General features: G+C 47.4%; 4 protein-coding genes and 1 long non-coding RNA gene across 10 annotated transcripts; 2 read left to right on the top strand and 3 right to left on the bottom strand.

Annotated features, from left to right (window-relative positions):
• Positions 1-350: 350 nt before the first annotated feature.
• On the top strand, positions 351-5,271 carry LOC101075091 (SH2 domain-containing protein 4A). 3 transcript variants are annotated; one of them, XM_003970128.3, is made up of 6 exons: positions 824-1,382; positions 1,688-2,086; positions 3,451-3,568; positions 4,102-4,198; positions 4,277-4,439; positions 4,582-5,271. In XM_003970128.3, the coding sequence occupies exons 2-6, from the start codon at positions 1,906-1,908 to the stop codon at positions 4,695-4,697; spliced, it is 675 nt and encodes a 224-aa protein (XP_003970177.1). In that variant the 5' UTR covers positions 824-1,382; positions 1,688-1,905; the 3' UTR covers positions 4,698-5,271. The 3 variants fall into 3 exon arrangements, with proteins under 3 accessions (XP_011608704.1, XP_029702766.1, XP_003970177.1); XM_011610402.2 differs by having other exon boundaries at positions 351-1,382; positions 1,692-2,086; positions 4,102-4,439; XM_029846906.1 differs by having other exon boundaries at positions 351-1,382; positions 4,102-4,439.
• Positions 5,272-9,297: 4,026 nt separating this feature from the next.
• LOC101071282 (CXXC-type zinc finger protein 5-like) lies at positions 9,298-12,723 on the bottom strand. 4 transcript variants are annotated; one of them, XM_029846936.1, is made up of 2 exons: positions 12,524-12,723; positions 9,298-10,897 (listed from the first exon to the last, which is right to left on the bottom strand). In XM_029846936.1, the coding sequence occupies exon 2, from the start codon at positions 10,714-10,716 to the stop codon at positions 9,823-9,825; it is 894 nt and encodes a 297-aa protein (XP_029702796.1). In that variant the 5' UTR covers positions 10,717-10,897; positions 12,524-12,723; the 3' UTR covers positions 9,298-9,822. The 4 variants fall into 4 exon arrangements, with proteins under 4 accessions (XP_029702796.1, XP_029702797.1, XP_029702795.1 ...); XM_029846937.1 differs by having other exon boundaries at positions 12,529-12,723; XM_029846935.1 differs by lacking the exon at positions 12,524-12,723 and adding an exon at positions 11,757-12,199.
• A 263-nt stretch (positions 12,724-12,986) lies between these two features.
• Positions 12,987-14,830, bottom strand: zgc:110843 (CDGSH iron-sulfur domain-containing protein 1). Its single transcript, XM_003970110.3, has 3 exons — positions 14,644-14,830; positions 13,797-13,999; positions 12,987-13,610 (listed from the first exon to the last, which is right to left on the bottom strand). Exons 1-3 carry the CDS (start codon positions 14,711-14,713, stop codon positions 13,521-13,523), a joined length of 363 nt encoding a protein of 120 aa, XP_003970159.1. The 5' UTR covers positions 14,714-14,830; the 3' UTR covers positions 12,987-13,520.
• LOC115252300 (uncharacterized) lies at positions 13,894-19,474 on the top strand. The gene is made up of 3 exons (XR_003890708.1): positions 13,894-14,031; positions 18,987-19,103; positions 19,358-19,474. It is a non-coding gene; the product is annotated as an uncharacterized lncRNA (long non-coding RNA).
• On the bottom strand, positions 15,344-24,119 carry ube2d2 (ubiquitin-conjugating enzyme E2D 2 (UBC4/5 homolog, yeast)). The gene is made up of 8 exons (XM_011610400.2): positions 24,070-24,119; positions 23,870-23,909; positions 21,372-21,435; positions 19,712-19,743; positions 18,395-18,472; positions 18,199-18,304; positions 16,782-16,875; positions 15,344-16,530 (listed from the first exon to the last, which is right to left on the bottom strand). Exons 2-8 carry the CDS (start codon positions 23,891-23,893, stop codon positions 16,485-16,487), a joined length of 444 nt encoding a protein of 147 aa, XP_011608702.1. The 5' UTR covers positions 23,894-23,909; positions 24,070-24,119; the 3' UTR covers positions 15,344-16,484.
• Positions 24,120-24,881: the final 762 nt, after the last annotated feature.

The raw sequence follows: 24,881 nt of genomic DNA, 5'->3' as shown, positions 1-24,881 counted from the left end.
GGCTGGCCCCCGACTGAGTAAGTCCACTTTCTTCCTGTCTCTCCTTTCGCCCGTCCATGTCCCCCCCCCCCTCCCATCTGTGTTTACTTAACTTGTGGTGGTGTGTGTCAGTGTGAACTGGTCAGTGTTTTCTCAGGCTGAGACGCTGAGATTCAGAGTTGCCCTTCAGTATTCCGCCCACACAGCCCCTCTCTTCCCACCACATTTCTTCCCCTTTTTCTCTTCCCGAGTGAAGAAATCCGGGCTTATTTGCATACTGGCGCCGGTCCAGACCTGGACGTCTTTATATTCAAGTGACGCCACTGAGCGTAGAGACGCTGAGCTGCTGTTTTCTGGTTTAGTCTCAATTTGAATATCTTTTGTGCGTGCACGTCTACACGGTTAATTGGTCGTTATGAGCTGCTGTACACGCCGAACTCTTTCACTGAGGTCCAGTTTGGTCTCAAAGGGATTCGCAGCTCCTACATCCTGGAACAATGAAATCCATGTCGCTTTGTAGTTACGTAAGCAACAGTGGGAGTCACAGAAGCCTGAGGAAAGAAAGAAATGTGTGTGTGTGCATCTCAAAAGGAAAGAGTGTCGATTTCAGAATCATCATCTGATGAATGAATGAACGGATGAGTGAATGAATGAACGAATGAGCCTACACTGATCTAGAGATAGATTTCATTAACATATGCATAAGAAAGATGCCAGTTCCATTATTTCTGCTCCAATACAGCTTAAATAACTGGGGAAGTGAGCTATAATTTTCATTATTGGCACCATCCACCACTTTTGTGAGGGAGATTTATTTAGCATTATTGTGTCTCTTGTACACGATGAATGTATAAAATAGAATAAAGTCAGCGTCGTTTATCTTTAGCTTGGCAGCAGCTGGGAACTGATGTATGTGATCATTGTTACAGCTAAAGAGGAATTAAACTAGCAAACCCAACCCTAACAGGAAGGACCGAATCAGCTGTCAAAATGAGCCGAAGAAAAAAGAAGAAACATTGAACTATGACGAAAAATCAATCTTTTGTTGTTGTTGTTTTTTAAATTACAACAGTTTAGCCGCCTTTTATTGGCTCATCTGAAACAACAGTCACCCTCTGGTATCAGAGTTATTTTAGTCAGAGCCCAGGTTAGATAAGGCCTGATTATCATCAGTGACTCTACAGTAACTGGTTAACTGAGGTCCCTCAGCTGTGATCCTATTGGCTCTCCCGCTGGGACTTTCACATTCAAACGCTTCAAAAGGACGACTGTTGTTTACACCACTGAAGCTTGAAGGTTGTTTCAGTGCCATTCCTCTCCAGTGTTTCCTTAGCGGGACTCTTTTCTATCACAGGTTTTATATCATTTGTGGAGGGAAGGTGCTGAAAAGCTGTTGGAATAAGGTGCGTATTGACCTCTGGTGTCATTTCATGTTTACTAAAGCTCTCTGTGCTCTCCATCTGGGTCTGTTCCTTCAAGATAGCATGCAATTATTAACGCCCAGCCAGTGAGTGTGTGTCTGTGTGTGTGTGTGTGTGTGTGTGCTGACATACACTATATTGAGTGTGCTGCTGACTGTATATACAGCAAACCTCATTGATCTTATTTTGAGGCTTATTGTGTTCTGACAGTCAGAACCTGTTTCAACAGAGGGTCTCTCTCTCTCTCTCTCTCTCTCTCTCTCTCTCTCTCTCTCTCTCTCTCTCAGACAGCGCTGTGTGACGAGTCTGTGTTTGTCACCTTCCTCACTTTGCTGAGCAATAACACTTGAGGGAAGACACTACAGTCCAGGATTAAGGCCTCACCTGATCCCACGTTCTACAACAAAAAGGCAACTTGACTCTGGTGAGATCATCCAACACCGCTGAAAGACGACCCACAGGACACAGAGTCAGACGGGACTCTCAGCCGGAGAAGAGGGACAGGATGCTGGCTAAAATCCTGGAGGATATGTGGGTGGATCCCGAGGTGCTGGAGGCCTTGAGCGAGGAGCAGAAACGGATCCTCTTCTTCAAGATGAGAGAGGAACAGGTACGCCGCTGGAAGGAGCGAGAAGAAAGGGAGGAACGGGAGAGAAGAGACGACAGAGACAGTCGGACAAAGAAAGGTAACACTGACAACAACACACACATTTTATCTTCCCAAACAGTACAACATAGTAGGATCTTAACCCTGAATGAGGTCAAAGGTTATGGCTTCAGGGTTTTAAAGGTTACTGGATGGATGGATGGATGGATGGATGGATGGATGGATGGATGGATGGATGGATGGATGGAGGAAATATAGGGACATAAAGAAGATGAGGTCCTGCAGTCTGTTAGCATAGCTTAGGCTAAAGCTTTAGCAGATGTCAGGTGTTGAATGGATATAGTTTGTTTACAGATCCACGTGCATGTATGTATTTAAGGTTGATTTAAAGTGTATTCCTGTCTATTAAAACGCACTATAGGCTCTGTAGAACTGGGCGTTCAGTCATATACCTGTAAATGGCTGAAATAATCTCAGGTGTAGATGAAGTTACGCCCTCCCAGGTGATCAGTGTGATTAAGGTGTTTTGCTTCCACCTGAAACAGTCATCCATTACTTATTCACCTATGACAGTTGGGCACGCCTCTCTTACTCATTTCACCTGACTCACTGAGCCCTGGTCACCTCCACCTGTTGTGTGTGCGCGCGCGCATGTGTGTGTGCAGACGGCCAAAGGCCTCCATCACCGCCACTCGAATGGTTGAGTGGTGTTTAAAACTGAATGAGATTGATGAAGCCGTGCGGTTTAGAGCATCGACACACTTTAAACCACGTATAAAGTTACAGTCTTTGGTGACTCCACGCGTCACTTGAGAGGAAATCGCGTGTGTGTGAGTGTGAGTGCGAGTGCGAGTGCGAGTGCGAGTGTGAGTGTGAGTGTGAGTGTGAGTGCCCTTATCCTCCACTGAGGATGTTAAAACATCTACACAATGCAATGAAGCCATTCCTTTACATTGGGATGGAACAGAGCTGCTCTTGTGCATTGTCATAAGATGAATGATTTTATGGAACTTTACAACATTTGTTCAATAGTTCTCTGTGCTTGACAGTAGCTACAGTCTCCTTGAGGTCAAAGGTCACCCTGTCTCTCACAGTGAAATCAATCTATCTATCTATCTATCTATCTATCTATCTATCTATCTATCTATCTATCTATCTATCTATCTATCTATCTATCTATCTAGAACCTCATATTAAGCTGGGTTTGATCTTAGGAAACGATTCATTACTTTCTGATTGTTTTGTACTGAGGCCACATTATTCAAAGGTTTGTTCATCCGTAATAAACTATGACTAATGAATTTCCAGTGACACGTAATGAAAGCCAGAGGGGAGAAGCAGGAAGTTGAATAACAAGTCGAGGATGTGCTTATGCTACAGCACCACCTGCTGGCCAGTTGGTGCATAGCAGCCAGGCCGATCATTTTGTTCTTTCTGTCACAGGTTACAGCAAACACGTGACCTGGCTGCTGGGGCGGGACGGGGACGTGCGGGTCAGCGTGATCGGAGAGCTGGACGAGTTCAGGTCCTCCAGAATCCTGCAGAGCCTCATGAACAACAGGTAGACTGGCCCAGGGAAACTACCTGTTGATTCTGTCACCCATCTATGATCTGTCTCTGATGAGGACATCAAGAAAATGGTGACATCAGTGTGACATGGTGTTGCTGCACTATTGGAACCAGACAGTATAGAGACGGAAAGTGTCAAATGTCGGCGTCCAGCCGTTACTGAGAAAATGTCAAGCATGTGGTTTAATTGGATCTGCTTTAAACTTTAAGGAAGTGGAAACATTTAGAGTGTAATAACGGCTTATCAAGATTTGTGCATCCATGAAATTCTTGGTAATTAGTGTGACTTGTGTAGTTTGTGTATCCTATTTCTGAGCTAAGGCCAGACGATTTATCCAGTTTGCTAATTATATATAGATTATTGAATCCGTTTGGCATTTAATGAATAATTTTAACCCTTTAATAAATGAAGTAAAATGAACTGACTTAGCTATGATGATGTCCCCATTGGAACTACACAGAGAATTGATTTTAAGGTCGAGTCGGCCGCCTGTGGGTCTAAAAATGGACAACTTTGTCTCGCAGCGTGTGCGATGATAATATGAATGGCATCCAGACGGCCCGATTGCTGGCAGCAAGAGAGGCGCAGGAGGACGTCCAGCTGTCGCTCACAGATGTTCCAGTGAGTTCCTCAGCGTGTTTCAGCCGAGGGAGGCTGCGAGCGCCGCGCTTTCATCACCGTGTCCCACCTCACCTGCAGGAGGACCCTGACGAGGACAGCCACAGCGACTCAGGCAGCGGCCTGGACAACCAAGAGGACTGGGCACCGGTTTACAGGCCCCATCTTGGTAGCCATGGCAACCAACTGCCACTCAAAGGCCAGCGCCTGACAGACACAGAGGAGGTCAGACTACAGGATAGAGGTGAGAAAGCAAAGGAGAACTGGCCAGAAAGCCTTTAGAATGATTCTAGAACCAGTCTATCTGATATCTGCTTAATCAAATACTTCAACCGATGTAAATAGTTCCCATGTCAGTCGCCTCATCTACTGTCTCGCCTTTCCAGAGAGTGTTGGTGTGCAGGAGGACAGGTCCAAACATGTAGGCGGCCTGGTGGCGCTGCAGAAGGTGTTCAGAGATGACCTCCAGAGCAGGCGAGCTGTAACAGTGACCCACCTGTGATGCACAGCGGCGGGACACGCGTCCAGCGTGCGCTGCGGGGACAGAGCGCCCCGGCACGGACGGACCGGGACGCGGCCCGCACACCTAACCCACGGACATGAAACGGCTGAACTTCCCGTCAGGATACACACACGTGCAGAGAGACGCCCTGCGGACTGCTGACGACGTTAGCTTCAAAGGGATTATCTAAGAAATGATAGTTGGACCTCCTGAGCTGGTGAACAGGTTTTACCAGTTTGAAACGTTGGCTGGATCACATGACTGTCCAGCAACCAAATAACTCCAATCAGTTGTTCTGTGGAGCTTTTGTGGTCCTGACGTCAGCCAGGTTCCATATATGTGGTTAATAAGGATCAGGTGGGGGTGTTTTAAGTTCTAGTTTTGATTCCAATTCCGATATTGTTAAAACTACAGTTATATGTATTTTTTCCCCCTCACTCAGCAGAGGGTGACCTCTGCGTTATTTCCATGTTTTTGTTTTAACACTGCTTCCTGCCTGTATTCCAACGTGCTAAACTTGAATGCTTCAGTTTAACATCTGCACTTACACTAAAAGAATTTGGTGTTTGTCGGTAATTTTTATATCTTTTTATATCGATATCTGCTGACAAAACAGTCAGAGAGAAACATCTGACAACTAATAATATGAAGCTGCAGCGCCTTCTGAAAGATGAAAAAGCCTGATGTTTACAGGTTTAAAGTTTAGTCTCTTTCAAGCTAATTAGCATGAAGACCCATCTAATGTCTGCAGCTCACAGATACAAACAAGCCCGTCCTTTGTTCTGATGATCACTTCATGCTTGTTTTGGGGCCTTTTTGCCTTCGGTCTAGACTTCAGTGAGGGAACCACATGATCTGCTGGACTGGGGCCAGTTGACGGGGCTCGGTCAGGTGACACAGTTGGTGAGGGAAGAAAATTAGCCTTTCTGTCACTTAAACTCTGCTGTGATGGGAGGGAGGGGTGGGGGGTTGACCCGCGTACTCGTGGATTGGAGGGACCGTGACGCCACAGACTCCGGCTCGGTCTGCCCACCAGAGCCTGAAAACTTTTGGACGGTTGTGAGTTACACACAGCTTCCTTCCAGCAACTTTAAAGTACATTGATGTGGTTTCATCATGCGAAACTTGCCCGGGGAAGACACCAACAACATGGAGGTCGCCCACATGAGAGGACATCCACATCCGAGGGGGTGCAACAGGCTGGTTTAGCGCGAGACGCAGGCAAAAGAGCCCAAATTGGACCCAGGTCACTGGGAGAAAGGTGTCAGAACCGTCCCAATGAGGCGTTTCTTATTCCCTGGATGCCTCCACGCCCTCTGCCTCCATTCATGCAGGGCTGCACGTGAGCGCAGAGTTTGTGTCCTTTTTGTCTGTCGTCCCGTTGCATCTGCAGTCATGTGACTTGTCACAGGCGGTCACGCACACTGTGAAAACCACCAGCTATAAATAGCAGCCCAGCGTTGGGTTTCCCACTCAGACATTAAAGTAGCAAGTCAGACCTTTGTGTTGTCATGGTTGATTTTTGTGGTTGTGACGAGTGTCCTGCCGCTTCACGCTAAAGCCGTGCTCTCGGTGTATTGAGGGATCATTTATAGCGGGGTGAATATTTGTGTTTAACTAGTCAGTGTGATCTTCAGAACCATGGAAAATCTGTAACGTCTGTAGAATCACGGTTTACTAATGCATAGCCACAATGCTAACAGCATAGCTGTCACAATAAATATGCTAAAGCATTTCAATGCTACTGATAGCGCACATTACAATGGAATAAGGCACTTTATTATCTCCCAAGTGAGCTGGCTACAACAAATGTTGAACTTCTAGACACGATTGATCATTTTTGTGGTCACACCAGGACTCTTAATCACAGAAAAGGGCTTCGCGTGCAAACAAATGGAATAGAGGCCATAGTTGGCAAACACACACACAGACGCACACTTCTATCTGACATTAAAGAAATGAAATGAGAAGTATTTGCGCTTGAGCCCCGTTGCTAAGGTTTTTACCTGCTTGAAAAGGAGGCGTCCTCACAGGACTGGCACAGCCACGAGGCACTAAATCCAATAAAACAGGCAGATTTTCAACAATTACTCACGGCCTAAAATCAGCCATGAGCGGCGGAGCAGATAAAAAGGACAGCGGAATGAGAGCGAGGCGGTGTTTTGGTGCTTCTGAACCGAAATATTGACCAAATTGTTATTCAAGGCGGCGTCATTGTTCAGTCGCAGCTAATTCAAAAAGGCCCGACGGCGAGCGTCGACCATCAGCGCTCGCCTCCCGCGTCGGCCCGGGGAGGAGCCCGTAGCGCCACGCGAGGGGAGGCCTTACCGCCTCGCCGGGCCGATTCCACAAACAGCAGCGAGTTAAAGACTAACTGAATTCTGCTTACACGTCGCCACGGGCATGAGCGTCATGTGACTGGGCCGTGTCGATCACAGACAGCTGTGGCTTCGACGCATGAGGGTTAGCCTTTGTTCCGCCTTTAGGACGGCTTTAATGGCGCCGATGGAAAAGGCCAAACTAGAAATAGTGGCGTTGATTGTAATTCCACCTTGAACAGCTTTAAGGGTCAAAGGTCAAGAGTCCTCTTTAACCCCCCCCCTCCCCCACTAGTCACCTAAATTCAACCTGAGGGTAGATGAGGGAGTGCTGTTCACTGATTTACCCCCCCCCCCTTTAAGAGGTGTTACATCTCAGTCTGTGTTTGTGAGCGAGCAGACATGGATAACAGAGGCGTAAGACGCAACTGTCTCAGAAAGATGCTGCTTCTGCAAAGCTGTTACACATTTTCTAACACTGGGGACGCGGCCAACGGGGGGGGGGGGGAGAAAAAAAAGATTCACAATGAGACACAGTGTCTCCGAGCAGACGCGGCGGCCAACATTTCAAAGGTCTGGCTGGCGAGCGAGGGTCCGCCCCAGCCCCAGCTCCAGCGCAGGTTGCCTTGGGCTGGCAGGTTGTTCCACTGCAGCATGCGCGAGCGCCGCTTTCCCCCCCCCCCCCCCCCCCCCCGTCCACCGTGGGCTGGGCCGCTGGCGCTAACATATGTAAACTCCACAGGGGTCTGTGGCGGCTCTGGACAATGCGCACGTCGTTAACCCCTCGCGTCCCCGCCGCTCGGCCTCCATCGCTCCGCTCACTCTCCGATTTCACACTCGCGCACTCCCCGTCTCTCTTTGTTTGGCTCGCGCTCTCCTCGTCCCCCGCTGTCCATCTCCCCGCATCTCTCTCTTTTCCTCTCCTCCGCTGGCCTGCTTTTCATCTCCCCCGGTCTCGCCCGCTCTCCCTCACCCCTGTCCCCCCCCCCCCCCACCTCTCCTCTCTGTCTCGCTGCCCTTCACCACGTCTCTGCCCCCCCAACCCGCTCCCTAGATCCTCTTTCCTGTCCCTCCTCCTCCTCCCCCCACTACCCCAAGTCTCTCAACCCTCCCCCTCTTCTCTCTCATCAGCCCCCCCCCCCCCTCCCAATCACCCCCCTCACCCCACCACCCCCACCCTCCTGCCATCTTGCAGGCCAGTGGAGCCAGACTGCAGGCGTTCAGGGAGTCACTGGACCTGCTGGGCAGCGGGTGACACAGATTTCCGGTGTGACTCTGTGTGTGTGTGTGTGCGTTTGCGTGTGTGAGTGTGTGAGTGTGAGTGCATGCGTGACGAAGCAAGGGAGGGGGAATTTAAGCTCCAAATCAGTAGAGAGGCACAGGGGGTGGGGTGGGGGTGGTGGAGGGACGCACAGATCCAGGAATTTGAAATTTCCCCTTTGTGTGAGAAAGGAAGACGAAGACTTTGACTAAAACTGTGTTTCTCATTCAGCGAGTGTTGCTAGCATGATGTTGGAGCTCAGGGTTTTTTTCTCCATGAGTTGGCAGTGTCCTGTGTTGGCTGGCGTGCTGCGTTTTCTCTCTCCCTCTCTCTCCCCGCCTCACAAACACGCATGCATGCACGCATGCGTGTGCTCTCTCTCTCACACGCGCACACACACGCACAGAACAACCCCCACAGATGTATGCACACACAGGCTCGCGCACGCACGCACACACACGCGGTCCCTCTGCGATCCCCCTGACTGAAGGCACACAGGAAGTGCAGCCGTGGCCCAATTATAGCGTGACACCTCGGGCCGGCCGTTGCTATGGTTACGTCTTCCCTGCGGTCCCCTGGAGTGTGGCGCCGAGGAAGAAGGTCTTATCACATCAGCCATCGTTACGGCAACAAGCAAAATCCCACCCCGAAGCCTCAGTCCAGCTGGCTGTAGGTTTTGTTTATAAATGTGTGTATTACCGCGTGTATTACCTACTTGAGAATAAAAGGGAAAATAGCATCAGTGTGTGAATAAAAGCGAGGGTTTGTGATTGCATGCGCGGCTGGTTAGGTGTGTGAGAGTGCACGGACCGGACTTGCCAAGGCAGCGTGTAGGTGTGTGTGTGTGTGTGTCTGTGGGGTTGTGATAAGGCTCTCAGCCACACCATTAGGTGACTCATAATCCACACCTCTCCCTCACACACACACACACACACACACACAAACAGACAGTGACTAGCACTCACACACCCCGATCACATCCATACACAGATGTAGCAGAAACCCAGCGCGCAGACACGTGCACGTGGCCAATTTCTTTTATTTCAAAAGGGCAAACAGAGCTTTACAGTACAAGTTGCACATGAAATAATTTATCCTGGGATGAACTCGTCCGTTTGTTACTGATGCCATGATGTCGGAACAACAGAAACAAACCTCCCCGTTAGGAAGCTAACCGCCGGCTCTTCTCTCAGAATGAAACACAATACATCCAAATTGGGAAAAGATAGGATGTAAAAAGAAAGAAAGAATGTTTTCCAGATATTTACAGTCTATTTACAGCATTTTTGTCATCATCTAAATATTGACACACATTGGTATCCTTCTTTTTCTCTTCTCCAATTCGCTGATTGTCAAAAGAAAGGATGGGAACAAGTGTGGACATTCTACAATGGAGCTGCAGCTCTTCACTGAAAGCAGGTTGTGAAGATGTTGGAGCCTAAGTCCCGACAGGTGAGCCCGTCCGGCGTGTTTGGATGCCACTGCAGCTCCTCGACAATCATCCAACGAGGATCCTCTGACAAATGCTGTCGTCGCGTTCCTTCTACTATCCGTCCAGACTGCTGTTGCTTCTCTCCTGTGCCAGACCCAAAGTAAAGTCAGAACCCCTCAGATCAAACCCAGGCACTCTGCTGTCAAACCCAGGACCTCCTGGTTTCCTCTTCAGCTCCTCGCACTTCCTGTATTTACAGATCTGGTGTCCTCTCTTGCGATTGCGGCAGCTGCTGCACTGTTCGCAGTTCGTCTGACGTCGGCAAGGCACGCACTCTCCGCACCGCTTCCTCTTCCGTCTCCCTCCGCTGCCCCCGCCCAGAGAGCCGGGAGAGTAGCCCTCAGCCACCAGCCCCTCGCCGCCTTCGGCGCCCATGGCCGCGCTCCTCCAGTGGCCCCCGCTCATCTGGAAGCCGGTGAGGGGGAACAGGGTGGGGCTGAAGGGGAACCAGGCACCAAGGTAGGGTTGGAAGTCTGTGACGCATCCAGAGGAGTCCTCCTCTTCCTCCTCGGGCCCGGACCCGCCTCCTTCCCTCTCGGCCTTCTCCGCCTTGGCCTCCACGTCCTCTCTTTTGGCCGGCTGGCTGCTCTGGGCGCCCAGGCCGGCCTGCTCCGTGGTGGCGGGGGTCAGAGCCAGCAACCCCGCGCGCATCAGCAGCTCCGCGGCGTGGGCCAGGTGGAGCCCGCTGGGCGACTCCCACATGTCGGGCCAGGAGGGTGCCCGGCGGGGCTTTGTGTGCGCGGGTTGTGCGGCTCGCTCCTGGGCTGGTGAGGGCTGGATCAGGCTTTTGACATCCACAGCTGGGGAAGGGGTGGAGATGTAATGGGAGAGGCTGTAGGGATGGTTGGAGCGCTTCAGGCTGGGTCTCAGTGGCTCGTTGGGGATTTTGGAGCTGCTGTGGGCCTGATCTGGGGAGGAAGGGCCAGCAATATCTACGGCGGTGGACATAGCAGACGCTGCGAGGGGGGTATCTGTCCTTGTTTGTGTGTTTGTGTTTGTAGGAGGAGTGATGAGGGATAAGGGGAATGACGCCAATGTGGGGCTGACAACTGTCCTTCTGCTACTTCAGCCAAAATGGCAAGCTTTGGCCTGTGTCCCTATTCCCATTCTCTGCAGCAGCCTCAGAGTCCTGGAGAAACACAAACGGCGGGTAAAGAACAGACAAAGGTAAAGAAAAGGAACGTTGTAAACAAATGCAGCGCCAGCACCCGCAGACCGGGGGGGGACAAAATCCACGCGGGGTGTCGCCGAAGTGACATTTAAAAAAAAAAAAAAAAATTTAAAAAAAAAAAAAGTGGGAAATTTGTGTAAAAAGAATTTAAATAAATCGATTTAAAACTAAAGCTGCGGGAAGGGAACGGAAGAGAGCCGCGGCTCCGGCTGGGAGCAGGGCTCGCCAGTTATTTCCGCATACAGGAGGCAGTATCCCTTTAAGAATTTCACGGTATATCAATGCAATCAATAACAGAGCGACAACAATATGCAAAGATATGCGCATATGCGCAGGTCAAATGTGGAGCGCGCTTTTCAAATACATTTTGACGACTGCTGTTATATGTGCCAGCCAAAGCTTAAGCTCACCAGAGAAAGCCTATTTAGAGGAGCGGAAAAAAAACAGGCTGTCTTTTGTCTGCTATCGACGACGAGGAGCGAGGTGCGCAACGATGCGGTTGCCGTGGGTAAAAAAAAGAGCAGGCTTATATTCCGTGGCCACATTTGTAGAAAATATCCACCGGCGATTAAACGAGGGAGGGGGGCACATACGCGTCGGTCGAAGGACGATCCGAAAAGAAAACGTTTCGACGGCTCGACGGAGGAGCCCGATCGATCGTTTTCGGCGTCGGGGAGATTACCTAGAACGGTGTTCGAGCGACGCCACGAAGCGCTGACCACAGTCCGAGCGGTCGCTGCGACACGGCGCTGCGCGCAGCGACCGACGCGTAACGGCACAAATCAACAGGAAGTGCCGCTAAAACGTCTCCGCTTACCTTCCGAACGCGTCCCGAGCTGTCCCGTCCGAAAATACAGCCAAGTCATAAATGAATTACGTGGGGATTGGAGCGTATACGGACGACGGAGCTGCCGATTCCTCCTCCACCTCTCCGTCCCGGAGGGTCTGCAAACACTCTGCACGGAATTTAGGGGGCGTCGCTCAAAATGCGAAGTGGACTTTGCTGCCGAGACCGTGGCCGGAGCGAGCCATTAATATCCGTCATCCGAGCAGCAAAAAGGGCGATTAACGGCACATTTCCACCTCCGGCCCGCGTTGTCTGACCGCTCCGCAGCTTGCGCCAGTGTCCGATCACCATCCGAAGGGAGATATTAGCTCCTCACATGCGTCACCCGAGCTGTCACCATCTTTACATTAATGCTTATTGGAAGTGTCACCATTTGGTTTCAAATGTGCCGACGCCGAACGCGGCTGACACCCGCAAAGAACACAGAAAAAGTACCGGCGAAACTTGCAATCACAACGGAAAGCGCAGTTTCCCGCAGCTTCACCGGGAACATTAAGTTTCACGTCAGATAAAAACGCACGATATAAATGTGACAGGTTCGCAAAATAAACAAATAATCGCCAACAAACCCCGCATTGTACCTATGCAAATGTTTACATTGTCATTTAAATGCAACGACCATCGGGCTGTGGCTCTGTTGTCTTTACAACATTTACATTTGAAAAGCAGAGCTCATAAAAAGCCATTCAACCAACTCAGTTGCTTAGAGGTAAGAAAAAAAAAAAGAAGTAATTTACCCTACTTAGCATATTTAGCTAGCATGCTAAGAGTCCTGTTGGAAGTGTTGGCTCTGATGTGAACTGCCTGTGAAAGGTGACTCCTCACGCAGGGACAGTGGAGTCCACTCCACCTCTTCTGAGAGTCCTCCATTGCATCTGGCACGCTGCCAGATACCTCGTGTGTGCGTGCGTGTGCGTGTCACTATGGGAGCAGGGGCCCACCGTCCTCGCGTACACGGCTTTTTTTTTTTTTTTTTTTTCGTGGACGACCCGTGTTAACACAGCGTCTTCTAGCGGCCGTCATTAACACTGCCGCGTCTTAAAATGGCCACTGGTGCTGGTGGACACTGCAGCAGCCCCTCCACACACTCACGGGGGCCACTGCGGTGACCACGGCCAGCCGTTTGTGCAGGAACACAGTCTCCCCGCAGACGGGCAGCTCGGCCCCGCGGCTCGAGGGACAATAATTAAAAAATAGTCATTTAACAAATAAGATGTGCAGGTTTTATTCACAACAAACAGAAGAACGAATTAAGTCAGACACCACAGCCGGCATGAAAACAAAAACTCCAACAAACAGACGCGGCTTCCATTTGTGGCCCTCCAACCCTGACAGAAACGGACATTCGCGCTGGTCACGTGTGATCGGATTGGTTATAACACACAGCCGCAGGCTTCAGAACACCGACTAAGGCAAATTATAAGTGCGTTATTTTACACCCATGTGCTGCACATTAAGGGTTGCAGGCCGCGTCCCGCTTTAACACCTCCTGCAGCAAAAGTCAGAATACCTTTGCGTCTGGAGTCAAAGTCCCTCATCTTATCTGTCCTGAAATGACCTTTGATTCCACGGCGGTCAACAATGGCGCAGCGCAGACATTTGGAACCTCTTTTGATTAGGATTTTTAGAGTTTTTGCCCTATTAAGTTAAGGATCAATTATTCTAGACAAACATCACAATGAACTGGAGCTGATGGGAGAAGGCAGGTGCAAAGCTGTTACGCAGCCTCTTGGCTTAAGTGTCCTTCTTCTTGATGATGAGCGGTCCGACGTTGTCCCCGGTCTCGTCGTTGTGTTTGGAGTGGGACCCGTCACAGTAAGGGAACTGCAAGCACAATTGCACAATGTTAGAGGGGCAAAAACGCAGTCCCTCTTATCAAACCACCTTTTGCACTACAGTTATGAAACACAGAGTGTGTGCGACGCATAAAGAGCCCCATTTCACCAATAAAAAGGTTTTGGAATGATCTAAACCCTCTGCAGAAGAGCAACTATGAGGCAGGTGCCTGACCTTCTTTGACTTCCAGCAGCGGCAGTAGACAGCTTTAGAACCAATGTCCTCCATGTCAAAGCTGTGGACCACTTTGGGGCTGTCTTTACTGATGGACGTGTTCACCAGGCCCTTCGTACAGCAACGCCTGTTCAGGTACTGGCTGACAAGGAACCCTCCGATGGCCGAGATGACTGCGACGGGCACAGCCACCACCAGATGCTCTGTTGAGAGGGAGAATCGGAGATGAACGCAGGTTTGTGCACAAACAGTGACAGCAGGGTTTACTGGAGCTAAACGGACTGACAGAGTCAATCAAGTGCGTGAAAAAGATGCGTAAATGATTGATATGAGAGGGGCAGAAACAGGTCTGTAAAACAAAGCTGCTATAGAGGAGGCGCCCTGAAACCGTCATCTGACCCAGACTCGTGAAATGGGCCGTTTTTAAAGGCAACGGTCGGGATCAATTTGATCCGGTTAGCGTCACATGACGGGGGAGGGGGGACACTTGACCCCAGCACGGCTCCAGAACTAAAGGTTCTGTAACTATCGGGTTGAAGGAGGCCACGACAGGCGCGCAAAAGTGGAACCTTCTCTTCAGGTTACAACAGACGCGCTTTAGTATTTAGCGCAGCTGACTGGCCTTGGGAAAATAAGCGTCTGTCCCGCTGGGTGGCAGGTTACCGACGTTGCCGTGAATAAATATCTACTTTTAGAATTTGTTTTTAAAGCGTTTTTAAAGATGTTCGGTTAATATCCCGCGTCGCTGCACATCCCGCCCGCACCTGTGTAGCCTCGGCTTGTGTCGCTTTCACGCAGCCAAACGCACGCATTTAATGCCGGACTGACAACAGCCGCCACACGGTACCTTTCGACAGTCGGAATCCGGAGCTGGATGCAGCGGGGAGGGCTGTGGAGGAGAGCGCCGAGGCGGACATGATTCCACGGTCTTGTTTACTGTCAGTCGCAAGGTCACAACACAGACGCTGATCACCGGCAATCTAAAAGGCACGTGACCCCTGCGTCACCGTCCAGCAGCCAATGAGCTGTTGGGTTCTTCTTCGTCTCTTTTTAATGCGGCAAAAGTGAGCATTACCGCCCCCAACAGGATGAAAAAGCAAGCTACCATTGTCGGAAAATAGTTTCATCGTATAAAATAATTAACCCGGATTGTCCAAATCATAAAGTTAATTGCGAAGCTTCAATATTTTTCATTTACGAAACACCTTTATTGGAGAAAACCTTGATTTTCTCATACTGCTAACGGCATTTTTCACAAGTGTTTTATTTAAAAAGTTCAGTTAGAAATGCAGTGATGAAAACCTATTTACATTTTAACCAAAGTGAATACAATTCTATGTAGATTTATTGGTGTCATTAAAAAAGCCCTACTTCAAGTTACCTTTTTAAAAAAAAAATCGAATATCTTTTTCATAAATGGAAATAAATTTGTTGTCAATAAGATACTGACACAACATAGCATAATCAGTCATTTCTGAGAAATGCAATGTCATGATGCATCTTAATGTCTTTCAAAAGGGCAATAGAGTCAAGACAAGAGCCATGTGTTTTTATTACACAGTTTAATCAACACACAAAGCTCAATGAGCCTCTCAGGTAATTCAATATACAGAGGATTTGTGCAAGAAGAGTGGGTTCTCCTCGCACCCAGAGCCCAAGCCAGTCCCATAGCCATTTAAGATGTTAGCCTCTAATTTAACAATAGCAAAAGGGGGGAAAGAAAGAGGGGAGAGCAAACTAAAGAATAAAAAATAAAAACACAGGTTAAACTAAGAAAAATAAGTTGCTTAAATATCTGGTCCAGAACCTCCAATTCGAAAATAAAGAAACTGAAATGATAATAGTGGGGGAAACATGGGGTTACATTTGTGCGTGCATGTGTGTGTACGATGGCGTTAACTGAGGAACGTTGAGATGGGAGTAAGAGAGATAGGGCAGGAGTCATGGGTAAAAAGTCCTTTCAGAGAACCAAACAGAAGACCAAAAAAGGCCATGTGTATTTTTAAGCTTTATTGTACACAGCCTGCAACAATTCCAACTTTACGCTTTATTGTATAAAACACAGAGTGCCCTTTGATTTGCACATGATTACTGCTTGAAGTGTCACCTCTAGAGGAGGATATTACAGGGACAACGGAATAAGGAAGGGTGCAGTGTAAAAATCCCTCCATCTTATCTCCTACCCCCTTAAAAATAAGGAGATAAAGAAAAGAAAAAAAGTCCTCTTAAAGTCTTACAGATGCTTAAAAATGCATTAATGTCTGTGGAGGGTGGGTGAAGATGCAGGCGCAATGCAGATGGGGGGGGGGGCAGCATCCTCCTGGGTGACAAAATGGGATAGGGTAAGGGGTCATCAGAGGAGGAAAGGTGAAGCACGGAGTGAGATGTGTCATCATTTCAAGCTGACACTGGGTGGTGGGCTGTGGAGCTGGGTGGTGGGGGTGGGGGCAAAGTTAAACAGCATGAGAACATAGGAGATGGGGCAGAGGGATTTTTCATGGACTTATTTTTACAGTTACTCCAGTGAAGGGGAGGCGTGGCTCAAAGAAAGCACTCCAATGGAAACCAACATAATCTTGTTTTAAACTTTTCATTTGTTTAAATGGTTTTTTGTTTGTTTTCTCTTTACGTCTGAAGCTCCCCTATCCTTTCCTTGTAGAGGCAGTTGGCCATAATTCTACCCCAACACTACATTGCATACTTTTGTGTCCATTCCCGAGCTATTTTGTTGTACCTGTGAATGAGAGGGGGAGAGTGTTGTTAGTCAGACAGCAACGTTTCCATAGTTAAGCTTTACAAAACAGGATGCTAGAAGGTGCGTGTTCATTGGTGCTGCAGAGGTTACTGATGTTGGCCAATAAGAAAGAGAAATAAGTGTTTGGCTACAGTGATGTCATCACAAATTCAAATGTGTCACACTGTGGAACAGAATATCCAAAAACTCTTCTATTAATCCCATCTTGTGATGAACAGCTGTTCACTTACTTTTCCCTGTCCGTCTTGTAGATGCGGGCGATCTCAGGTACTAATGGGTCATCCGGGTTTGGGTCACACAGCAGAGAGCAGATGGACAGGAGGACTGGAAACACATGAGGTCCAGAGTAAACCGTCAGGAATAACATGTTTTGACTCGTTTTCCTTAATTAACCGCCACAGAAAGATAAAGAGGAATATTGCGAAACTGTTTCCAGCCATTAGTAATATTTGATTAATTCAAATCATTAATGTTCACATTTTATCTTAAAAACGCTGCGTTCACAATAATCGGGCCAGTAGATGGCGCCGAGTCCCCACTGGGCATCACCACAAGGTGTAGCCAGATGAGGTGCGGTAGAAATGAAAAAATAAATAAAGTTGTTGACAAAGTTGGATTCAAATACCCTGCTGTATTTTAGACTACAGAAAGAATAAACAGAGCATCAATATTATTAAAATGTGTGGCCTATGAAAACAAAACAACCATTCAGCACCCTAAACAGGAATCTTAAAGTCAGCCTGTGTAAAAAGATCCATCAATGCACTTTAACCTTCAGACAAACCTGCCATGAAGCATCAATCCCTTTAGTTCGCCGCACAAAACTCTAAGTACCCATAGCGACAGTCCTCTACAGATTGGTTACCTGCAATTTGCACTGTGCCGTGCATCAAACCTGAAAAAGACCCGCAAAATACGGCGCCGCCTCTGCTATTGCAAAAAGTTCAATATATGAGCTTTGGGTTAAAAGTGCACTAATGACTAAGCAGGACAGAATATGGGAGAGCCCAACATCTCGCATCTATTGGGGTCTTCTGCTTCGCCGCACAGATCTCCTTGATCATCGTGGGGCATTCGCTGTGACTTTCTTCCATTGACGGAGCTGCAGGAGGCCCAGTGAGGACATCTGTGTGTCCCACTGCTGCATGAGCATCTCTCCTGTCAGACAGCTGAACTGCTGTCAGCTGTCCCTCTGCTGTCGTCCACCTTTAAAGAGCTGTCTGCGGCCTTGAGAATTCATTTTTCCCCTTAAAGGATCTGCCAATCATCGCCACTGGTGCCCTGTCACTCCATGGCTGTGTGAGACATTGATAACGCAACCCAGCTGAGCCAAGACTGTAGCGAAACACAAGTGCCATCTTCAAAAACTTTGGACCTGTGTCTTTTAACGTATTTCCAACTAAAAACTAGCTCTCTGGTGCTGCGGAGGATCACCTCAGCGCAGTATTGTCCTATTTGTGGTACAGCCTCTGAAAATGGAAAATCTTTTTCTGCTTCATAACCACAACAGAGACGACACAGGCAGTATAATTTAACAAATGCCAGAAGGTGCTCAAGAGTCATTTGGGTACTTTAATCGGCTACTATATATAGACGTTATTGAAAGGGCATCTGCACAATAAATCAACATAATAAAAGCCAGCCTACCTTTGGAGATGGTGAGAGCTGGAGACCACTGTGACCGCAGGATGTCAAGACAAATGCTGCCATTGCTGTTGATATTTGGGTGGTAGATTCTTGTGGTAAATGCAACCTGAACAAAAAGAAGATTCAAGGTCCAGCCTTCCTTATGCAGACGAACTAAGGGCGTTCCGTTTTGCTCCCACGGTGACCACTTGCTTACCTTTGGCGGTTTGAAGGGGTAGTCTGTGGGGAAATGTATGGTCAAAAAGAATACCCCGCACTGGTAAGGACTGTCGTTCTGAAACAGGAAGAGCAAAACATGTTTGTGTTGTTACTCAGCGCGGGACTGACAAAGGCATCCGTTCAGGGTAGAATGTTTATTTTCATGGCTTCAAATCTAAACACCGCTGTAAATATATTCACATACAACATTGAAAATCCTGTCAGGAGGCTGCTGCTCACTGAGATCCATTTGTGAGTTCCCCCATCAGCCTCTCTAATGGGGTCATGTGACTGACTTTGTAAAGGAAGAACCTTCATTTGTCTTTAAGCAACTTTTGGCTGTATGTTACAGTTATTCTCTACATCACGAATCATCGATCGGTCAGCTTACTCGTCTCCAAGTCAAATCAAGTATGTTTTAGAGTCCTTGTTTTGTTGGAAAGTGGACCTTCGGTCCAGTCTGTGGTCCGGAACGCTCTGGATCAGGTTTACATTAAGTAGGTTTTTGTACTTTGCTCCAATCAGCTTTGCCTCAACCCTAATCAGGCTCCCTGTTCTTGCTGCTGAACCCCCCCGATTCTTCTCTGTAGGGAGGGACTGATTGCTCAGGCTGCTCTAGAGAGATTCCTGGCTGTTCCCAACATCTTCCACTTCAGGATGATGGAGCCCACTGAGCTCTGGGGATCCTGAATGCAGCAGACTCTTTTGTATCCTTCCTCAGATCCTGCCTGGATACGTTCCTGCCCGTTGGGGCCCTCAGACGGGGGCCAGTTGTTCCATACCGTGCTGAGGTGCAAATGCCCCCCTCCACGCTCACATCACCCACCTACGTGCGTGTATTCAAGTGCTCCGACACCTATGTCATCACGTTTATTTACGGCATACATATCCAGATCTATTGACCATGCTGATTTGTGTGGTTCATAAACGTCGGTCGTGTCTTTCTTTAAATCAAGTCCAGTCCACTGAAATGACCACAGATGGACTCCAATCATGGTGGAGCAACACCTCCGGAGGATGGAGCTGATGTTCAAGAGTCTTGACACGAACAGAAATTAAAGGCTTTGGTTTAAATGAACAAATGTTTCCGAATTTCTGTTTTCACATTGTTATTATGGAACTGTTACAGAAAATAGTAACACCAAAAAGAAATGAAAACCAAAAGGAAAATCAAAAGGAAGGCCGGCGCTCTGCAGTGTGTATTTAAATAATCAGAAATGTTCTAATGGAATATATTGCCCAGCTCTAATCACAAGGTCAGAGGTGTTATTCTGGAACAAGTGAAGTAGAATTATGAGCAGGAATGAATACTTACAGGTCCCATTATTGTGGCTTGCCAGTGAAACACTGAAACAGAAAAGAGAATCTCTTTCATTATTTGAAATAGAATGGAGATGTGTTCCAGTACAACACATCCAGCTTACAGTTAACACAGCTGCAGCAAAATGAGAACATTTTGGGAAACACACGTTTTTAAAGTTAGATAAGCAAATAAAAAGGCAACTAGATAATAAAACGATCATCCATCTTTCCATGAATGTATCACAATATGCACATTCCTGAAATTTAAAGACAAAGAAACTGTTTCACTTAATGCCAGTCAGTTTAAATAGAAGATAACCAGTCAGTTAAGTCTCCTTCCCTGACCATCTGTCCCAGTGGATCAACACAGCATTCACTGTAATTCAGTAATCTACAACAGCTTATGTTGCCTTCAGTGTCATCTGGGAACACTTGGGCCCTCCACATTAACAGCAATAAAACATGATAACTGGCAAATGACATGACATAGTGTTTAAAAAATGGGATTACAGAGGCTGATTTCTACGCTGTCGTAGAAATCTAGTGGATGATCAGAGCGAGCTGGGTTTGGTTTGTTTCCCTAAATCTGTGGTGACCTTGTCCTGCTGCCGGAACACCAGCAGGTGACATTTTCTGAAGAACATCAATCTTCCAAATATAAAGCAGCTAACTTAACCAGATGCTGATGTGTGGGTGATGGTGGTAAACAGATCCCATTACCTCTGCTCCCAACGCAGCAGATCCCTGAATTACATCAGTTCATTAAAAGCATGTGGATGGGATGTTTAACAATAAAAGTTTCTAAAGTCTTTATAAAGCCTGGAAACGGGGAGAGAAAAGGCCAAATCTGCTCAATGAAACAACACTGTGTGTTCTTATCAGGACTTGTGGACACAAAATCTTCTTTATTAAGAGAACCCCACCATGATAGAGCTAGATATGAGCAGTAGCCTTAGAGGGACAGTTTAAAAGAGACTGGCTGCAGTCCAAAGGTTAGCCAATGTGATGGCTTAAATATTACGTTTCTGCACTAGAGGTTCAGATATAAATCAGTGTTGAGTGCACATATGATGGTTTATGAGGAGAAGCTGCTTTCTAAGGGACAATCAGCAAAGGATTTGTTAGGTTATTGTTCATTTCCCCTGTGTGATCACAATTTTATTGCCCATAATATCACAATGATCAGATTTAAAGTTTCAGTCTCATTTCCAGTCATTCATGTCACAAGCGCTCTACCGGATTCTTTCTTGAGCAAGCAGACGCCAAACATGGCAACATGTGGGCAAAATGACAGTAATTACTTCTTTCAGCCAGCTCAGCTTCCAGAGTTCCACTTGTGTAGCTTTACAAAGTTTCTCAAGTGTAGTGAAAGTGAAAACACAAGTCATGTGTGGGTATGATGTCATGTGTTGGTGAGGTATCAAATAGCAGCTGAACAGAAACATGCGTGTCCCAGTAAAAGGGTTTACCTGAGGCCAGCCATCAGCCTTTGGGAGCATTATTTGACCTATTGGAATTACTGATCCACAACTCAGAATACTTGAGAATTAAAATGGAAAGTATTTGTTTTGTTGTCCATTTGCGCAGTTAACTAAAAACAGACGGCGGGGCTTTTTGAGAGTGTGGAACCAACACAGCTCCCAGGTCAGTGTTGACTGGTAGAAGAAACTTACTATCATCTCCTACAGGTCCTGCAGAACACTGGGCCGGAGGGTCCCGTGCCAAGTCATTCAACTCCTGACAAACAAACCACAGGTGAGTTAATCAGTTCCTGTTTAAGGTGCAAGATAAACCAACAACCACAACACTCACGACAGGAAAATCGGGGATAAGACGCCAGAAAGAAACGCCCTGAAACAACTCCAGGACCGAAGCACTGCTCAGTAGGGTCACTTGCATTCAGGAGTTACAGGATCTCGTGGTGGCTAAGAAGGACCGATTTACAGAGCCCAGGTAGGGACGCGATTATTACGCATGATTTGGATTTGATAAAGTATTTTTCCTGGTTAATCTCAGATTTGACCAGCTGTCATCAGATTACCTGAGGTATATTCGAAAGCACAGTGGCAACCGCCCCTTAATGTTATTTACATAAATCAATTAAGACAACGGCTCTTTCAACCACATGTACCCTGAGCTGTGTTCCAATACGTAAACTAATCAATCACTCTTATTTATTTGGTCTTTATTTCAATTGAAGACACCCAATCAGTTTTAACAGGAAAAGAAATAACACCAGAAGCATTAATTAATAGGGGCATTAATTACTGGTAAAACTGTTTTCAGAACTCAATCAATGCCTCAAGAACCCCGACCCCCTGTATTTATAATCATGATAGATGAATAAGCTCATTATTGGGGTAATAGATTACAGATGAGCAGGGGAGGTGCTGTAACAGGAAAGACCTCCCCATTCATAGAAATATCTGCTTCTATTTATGAGCCCTTTAAACCCCACTAGAGGAAGCGCCAAATTCTGATTTTACATTTGGCCTTGACGGTAAGAGAATCTAACAATTCCTCATTTCTCACCCTATCAACAACCGGAGGACGGGGCCACTTCCCACAACAAGACCTTCACGTGTACATAATCACGCCGCGTACCGCTGCAGGTAAAACGACCTGGCTCTGACTGGCTGTTCCTCAGGACACGAGCGCACAGGTTAAACATTAAAGAAACAATACTAAAGCCACGTAACAAAACAAGGTCTCTGCAGACAGAATATAAGGGCACACTTTTATGGCAGAGGTCAGTGATGTTAAATGATCCCATAACACCCAGTCATCAATCGCCCCAAACTACAGGCAACAGTACCACATTCCTGATCCACTGTCTGCACAAAGGTTCCAACCAGAAAGAACCAGAGAGAAAACTGATGCTCCTTTTGTTAAAAAGGGGGGCAAATATTAAATATCGCATGAGACAAACTTCCGATTCGGCAAACTGTATTTGACTAAATAACAGTTTGTAAATAGATAAGTACCCACTGGTGTTTGTCAGAGCACAATTACATAATATCACTTTAGCCAGTAACGAGGGGATGGCCAGGAAAATATGGAAACTACCAGGATTCGGGAGTGTGGCTGCAGGCTGAGCCGGCTGCCCGGGCTGGTGCAAGCATGCACCGACGGCCGCACAACACGATCGGTCCCATTTCGACACTGGTAAATGTCAACACCATAAAAATATCACGAAGCGAGCGAGCTGCAACCATCCAGCTGGCTGGAGCAAATGTGGGGCTTATTAAAGAAACGCTGATCGCCTGCTGTCAGCAACATGGCATCAGATGAACAACGCGTGGGGCCTGTTTTTACCCCAGCAAAACACTGCTAACATTCAGTCCTGCGGAGCCCACAAAGCAGCAGCGCCACACACAAACACAGCCGAGCTTAATGTGCAATGTTTACTAACGCTATAATACCCCCAGCACACCGCTGAAAATGGCGATAAACCACACGATGGCGATGGCAATCGCCTCCGTCTTCGTGGGATGTTCGGCGTGCAAAGCACTCGACTTATGGGCCATCAGAAACAACCAAGGCGAAATGTGGACCACATTAAAGAGACCGAAAAGAGCAAAATGGTTGATAAAATAAGCGCGGAGGTCCTATTGAGCAGCAGCTAGCGGTACATTACGGTGTCAAATCACTGAGCTGTTGAGCAAACTCGGAAACTTGAAACCGTTTTAACTCAGTTTAGTGTCGACAGGAGAGTAATAAGGAGATGTGTGAAGATCGCTGTTATAAAGCCTAAACGAAAGTCCCTCATACGCTAGCTTATTAAAGTGGCTACGTTAGCTGGAACCGCTAACGATGTGCCAATATCATTGGCCAGAAGCCGGCGAAAACAACCATCTACGCGGTTAAAGCTGCCGGTAATTATTTACTAAAGGTTCGATGGTTAATATAACAAAACATTGGGGTAAATTGTGTGACTTAGCCACTAATTCTGAACGTTTAGCTGGCCCATTTGTTGGTACACCGCTGAACACAGGCGGCGCATTGCTGCTCTCAAGTCGTCACACGTTAGAGACCGTTAGCTCACAAATGAAACCAAAATATTATTGGGAAAATGTCCCCCGGTCATAAAACCCAATCTAAAAACGAACATTTTTTAACTCTAACTGAATCGCTGCTCCGAAAGTCACGGCTTCGTCGTTTACTTCCTTACCTTGTGAATTCTTTTCAGAGCCATTGTTGTGCTAGCGGTTCTGTCAGGGAAAACGTGCAATTAAAATGGCGATTGATGTCACTGGCCGTAGGTACTGTTATGAGTTCGCTATCATAGAACAACGCTGCTGTACAAACAATCTAATAATAGCTACCAGAAATAATCAACAGTACAATTCAAGGCGAAAGTGAAATACAGACGGTAGAACCGCGGTCCTTCCACCTACTGCGGCGGCTACCAAATCACTGCGGCCTGCGTTCTGTCAGCAGCAATAACCCGACTTCCGATTAGAAATATTTAGAATAAAACACTCGCGTCAATGAACATCATTAGAACGCGATACAAAAACCAGCATTTTGTGAAACGAATGCCACTTTGTTTTGCGCAACGCGTCAGTAAATGATAACAATTTTGTTTTTAGGAAAGCGCTTCCCTGCACATTCAAAGAATTAAGAAATCATCGGTCAAATAAATGCGATGGTTTTATTTTGATAGTCTGTTCCCAGGACCGGAAGTGTTATTGTTCGGTACACGGATCTAGTCCGGGAAATCGTCCCTCACTGCGCTCCAGATAAAGAAGCCTTCCGCCGACGCGCGCGGACTAGGGACGCAGCACTGCAACTGGCCTCATTGCGGCTCCGACGCTGCGAACATTCCGCGGTACTTGGATGGACCGAGCAGAGCCAAAATGTCGACGCTGCTCGCCTCTTCCATGAGGCGGGAACTATATTTCTTGTTTCAATGTATCATTTCAGACGATTAAATCATTGTGATCCATTTTAGTCTCGGGTGGCTTTATTTACCCACAACGTACATTTTAAGTGAGCACGTCTGGCACACAATAGCTAATCTCGGCGCTATTTGATCATCGCGGAGTAATGTGGGTAGCCGGCTGTGGCCGCTGTGCGGGAGCAGGGTGATGCTTGACGGGGAGAGATTGGAAGTATGCTGGGAGGACACGAGTTCCTTTAAATATGGCCACAGCTCTCCAGTAGCTGTTGTTGGTCCAGTC

Source organism: Takifugu rubripes, chromosome 14 (genome assembly GCF_901000725.2).
Source record: "Takifugu rubripes chromosome 14, fTakRub1.2, whole genome shotgun sequence".
Classification (NCBI taxonomy): Eukaryota; Metazoa; Chordata; class Actinopteri; order Tetraodontiformes; family Tetraodontidae; genus Takifugu; species Takifugu rubripes.
Note: the sequence above shows the minus strand (reverse complement) of the source record. Positions and strands in the feature narration are given on the sequence as shown.

Excerpts from the sequence above, each read along its gene's own strand:
- zgc:110843 (XM_003970110.3), bottom strand. The coding sequence starts at position 14,713 with ATGTCCGCCTCGGCGCTCTCCTCCACAGCCCTCCCCGCTGCATCCAGC. Across the intron at positions 14,000-14,643 it reads CGGATTCCGACTGTCGAAAG|AGCATCTGGTGGTGGCTGTG; the intron begins GTACCGTGTGGC and ends CCCTCTCAACAG. Across the intron at positions 13,611-13,796 it reads GCTGCTGGAAGTCAAAGAAG|TTCCCTTACTGTGACGGGTC; the intron begins GTCAGGCACCTG and ends TTGTGCTTGCAG.
- LOC101075091 (XM_011610402.2), top strand. The coding sequence starts at position 1,906 with ATGCTGGCTAAAATCCTGGAGGATATGTGGGTGGATCCCGAGGTGCTG. Across the intron at positions 2,087-3,450 it reads AGACAGTCGGACAAAGAAAG|GTTACAGCAAACACGTGACC; the intron begins GTAACACTGACA and ends TTTCTGTCACAG. Across the intron at positions 3,569-4,101 it reads CAGAGCCTCATGAACAACAG|CGTGTGCGATGATAATATGA; the intron begins GTAGACTGGCCC and ends TTTGTCTCGCAG.
- LOC101071282 (XM_029846936.1), bottom strand. The coding sequence starts at position 10,716 with ATGTCCACCGCCGTAGATATTGCTGGCCCTTCCTCCCCAGATCAGGCC.
- ube2d2 (XM_011610400.2), bottom strand. The coding sequence starts at position 23,893 with ATGGCTCTGAAAAGAATTCACAAG. Across the intron at positions 18,305-18,394 it reads ACCCCTTCAAACCGCCAAAG|GTTGCATTTACCACAAGAAT; the intron begins GTAAGCAAGTGG and ends CTTTTTGTTCAG. Across the intron at positions 16,876-18,198 it reads AGCTCTCACCATCTCCAAAG|TCCTCCTGTCCATCTGCTCT; the intron begins GTAGGCTGGCTT and ends ATGTGTTTCCAG.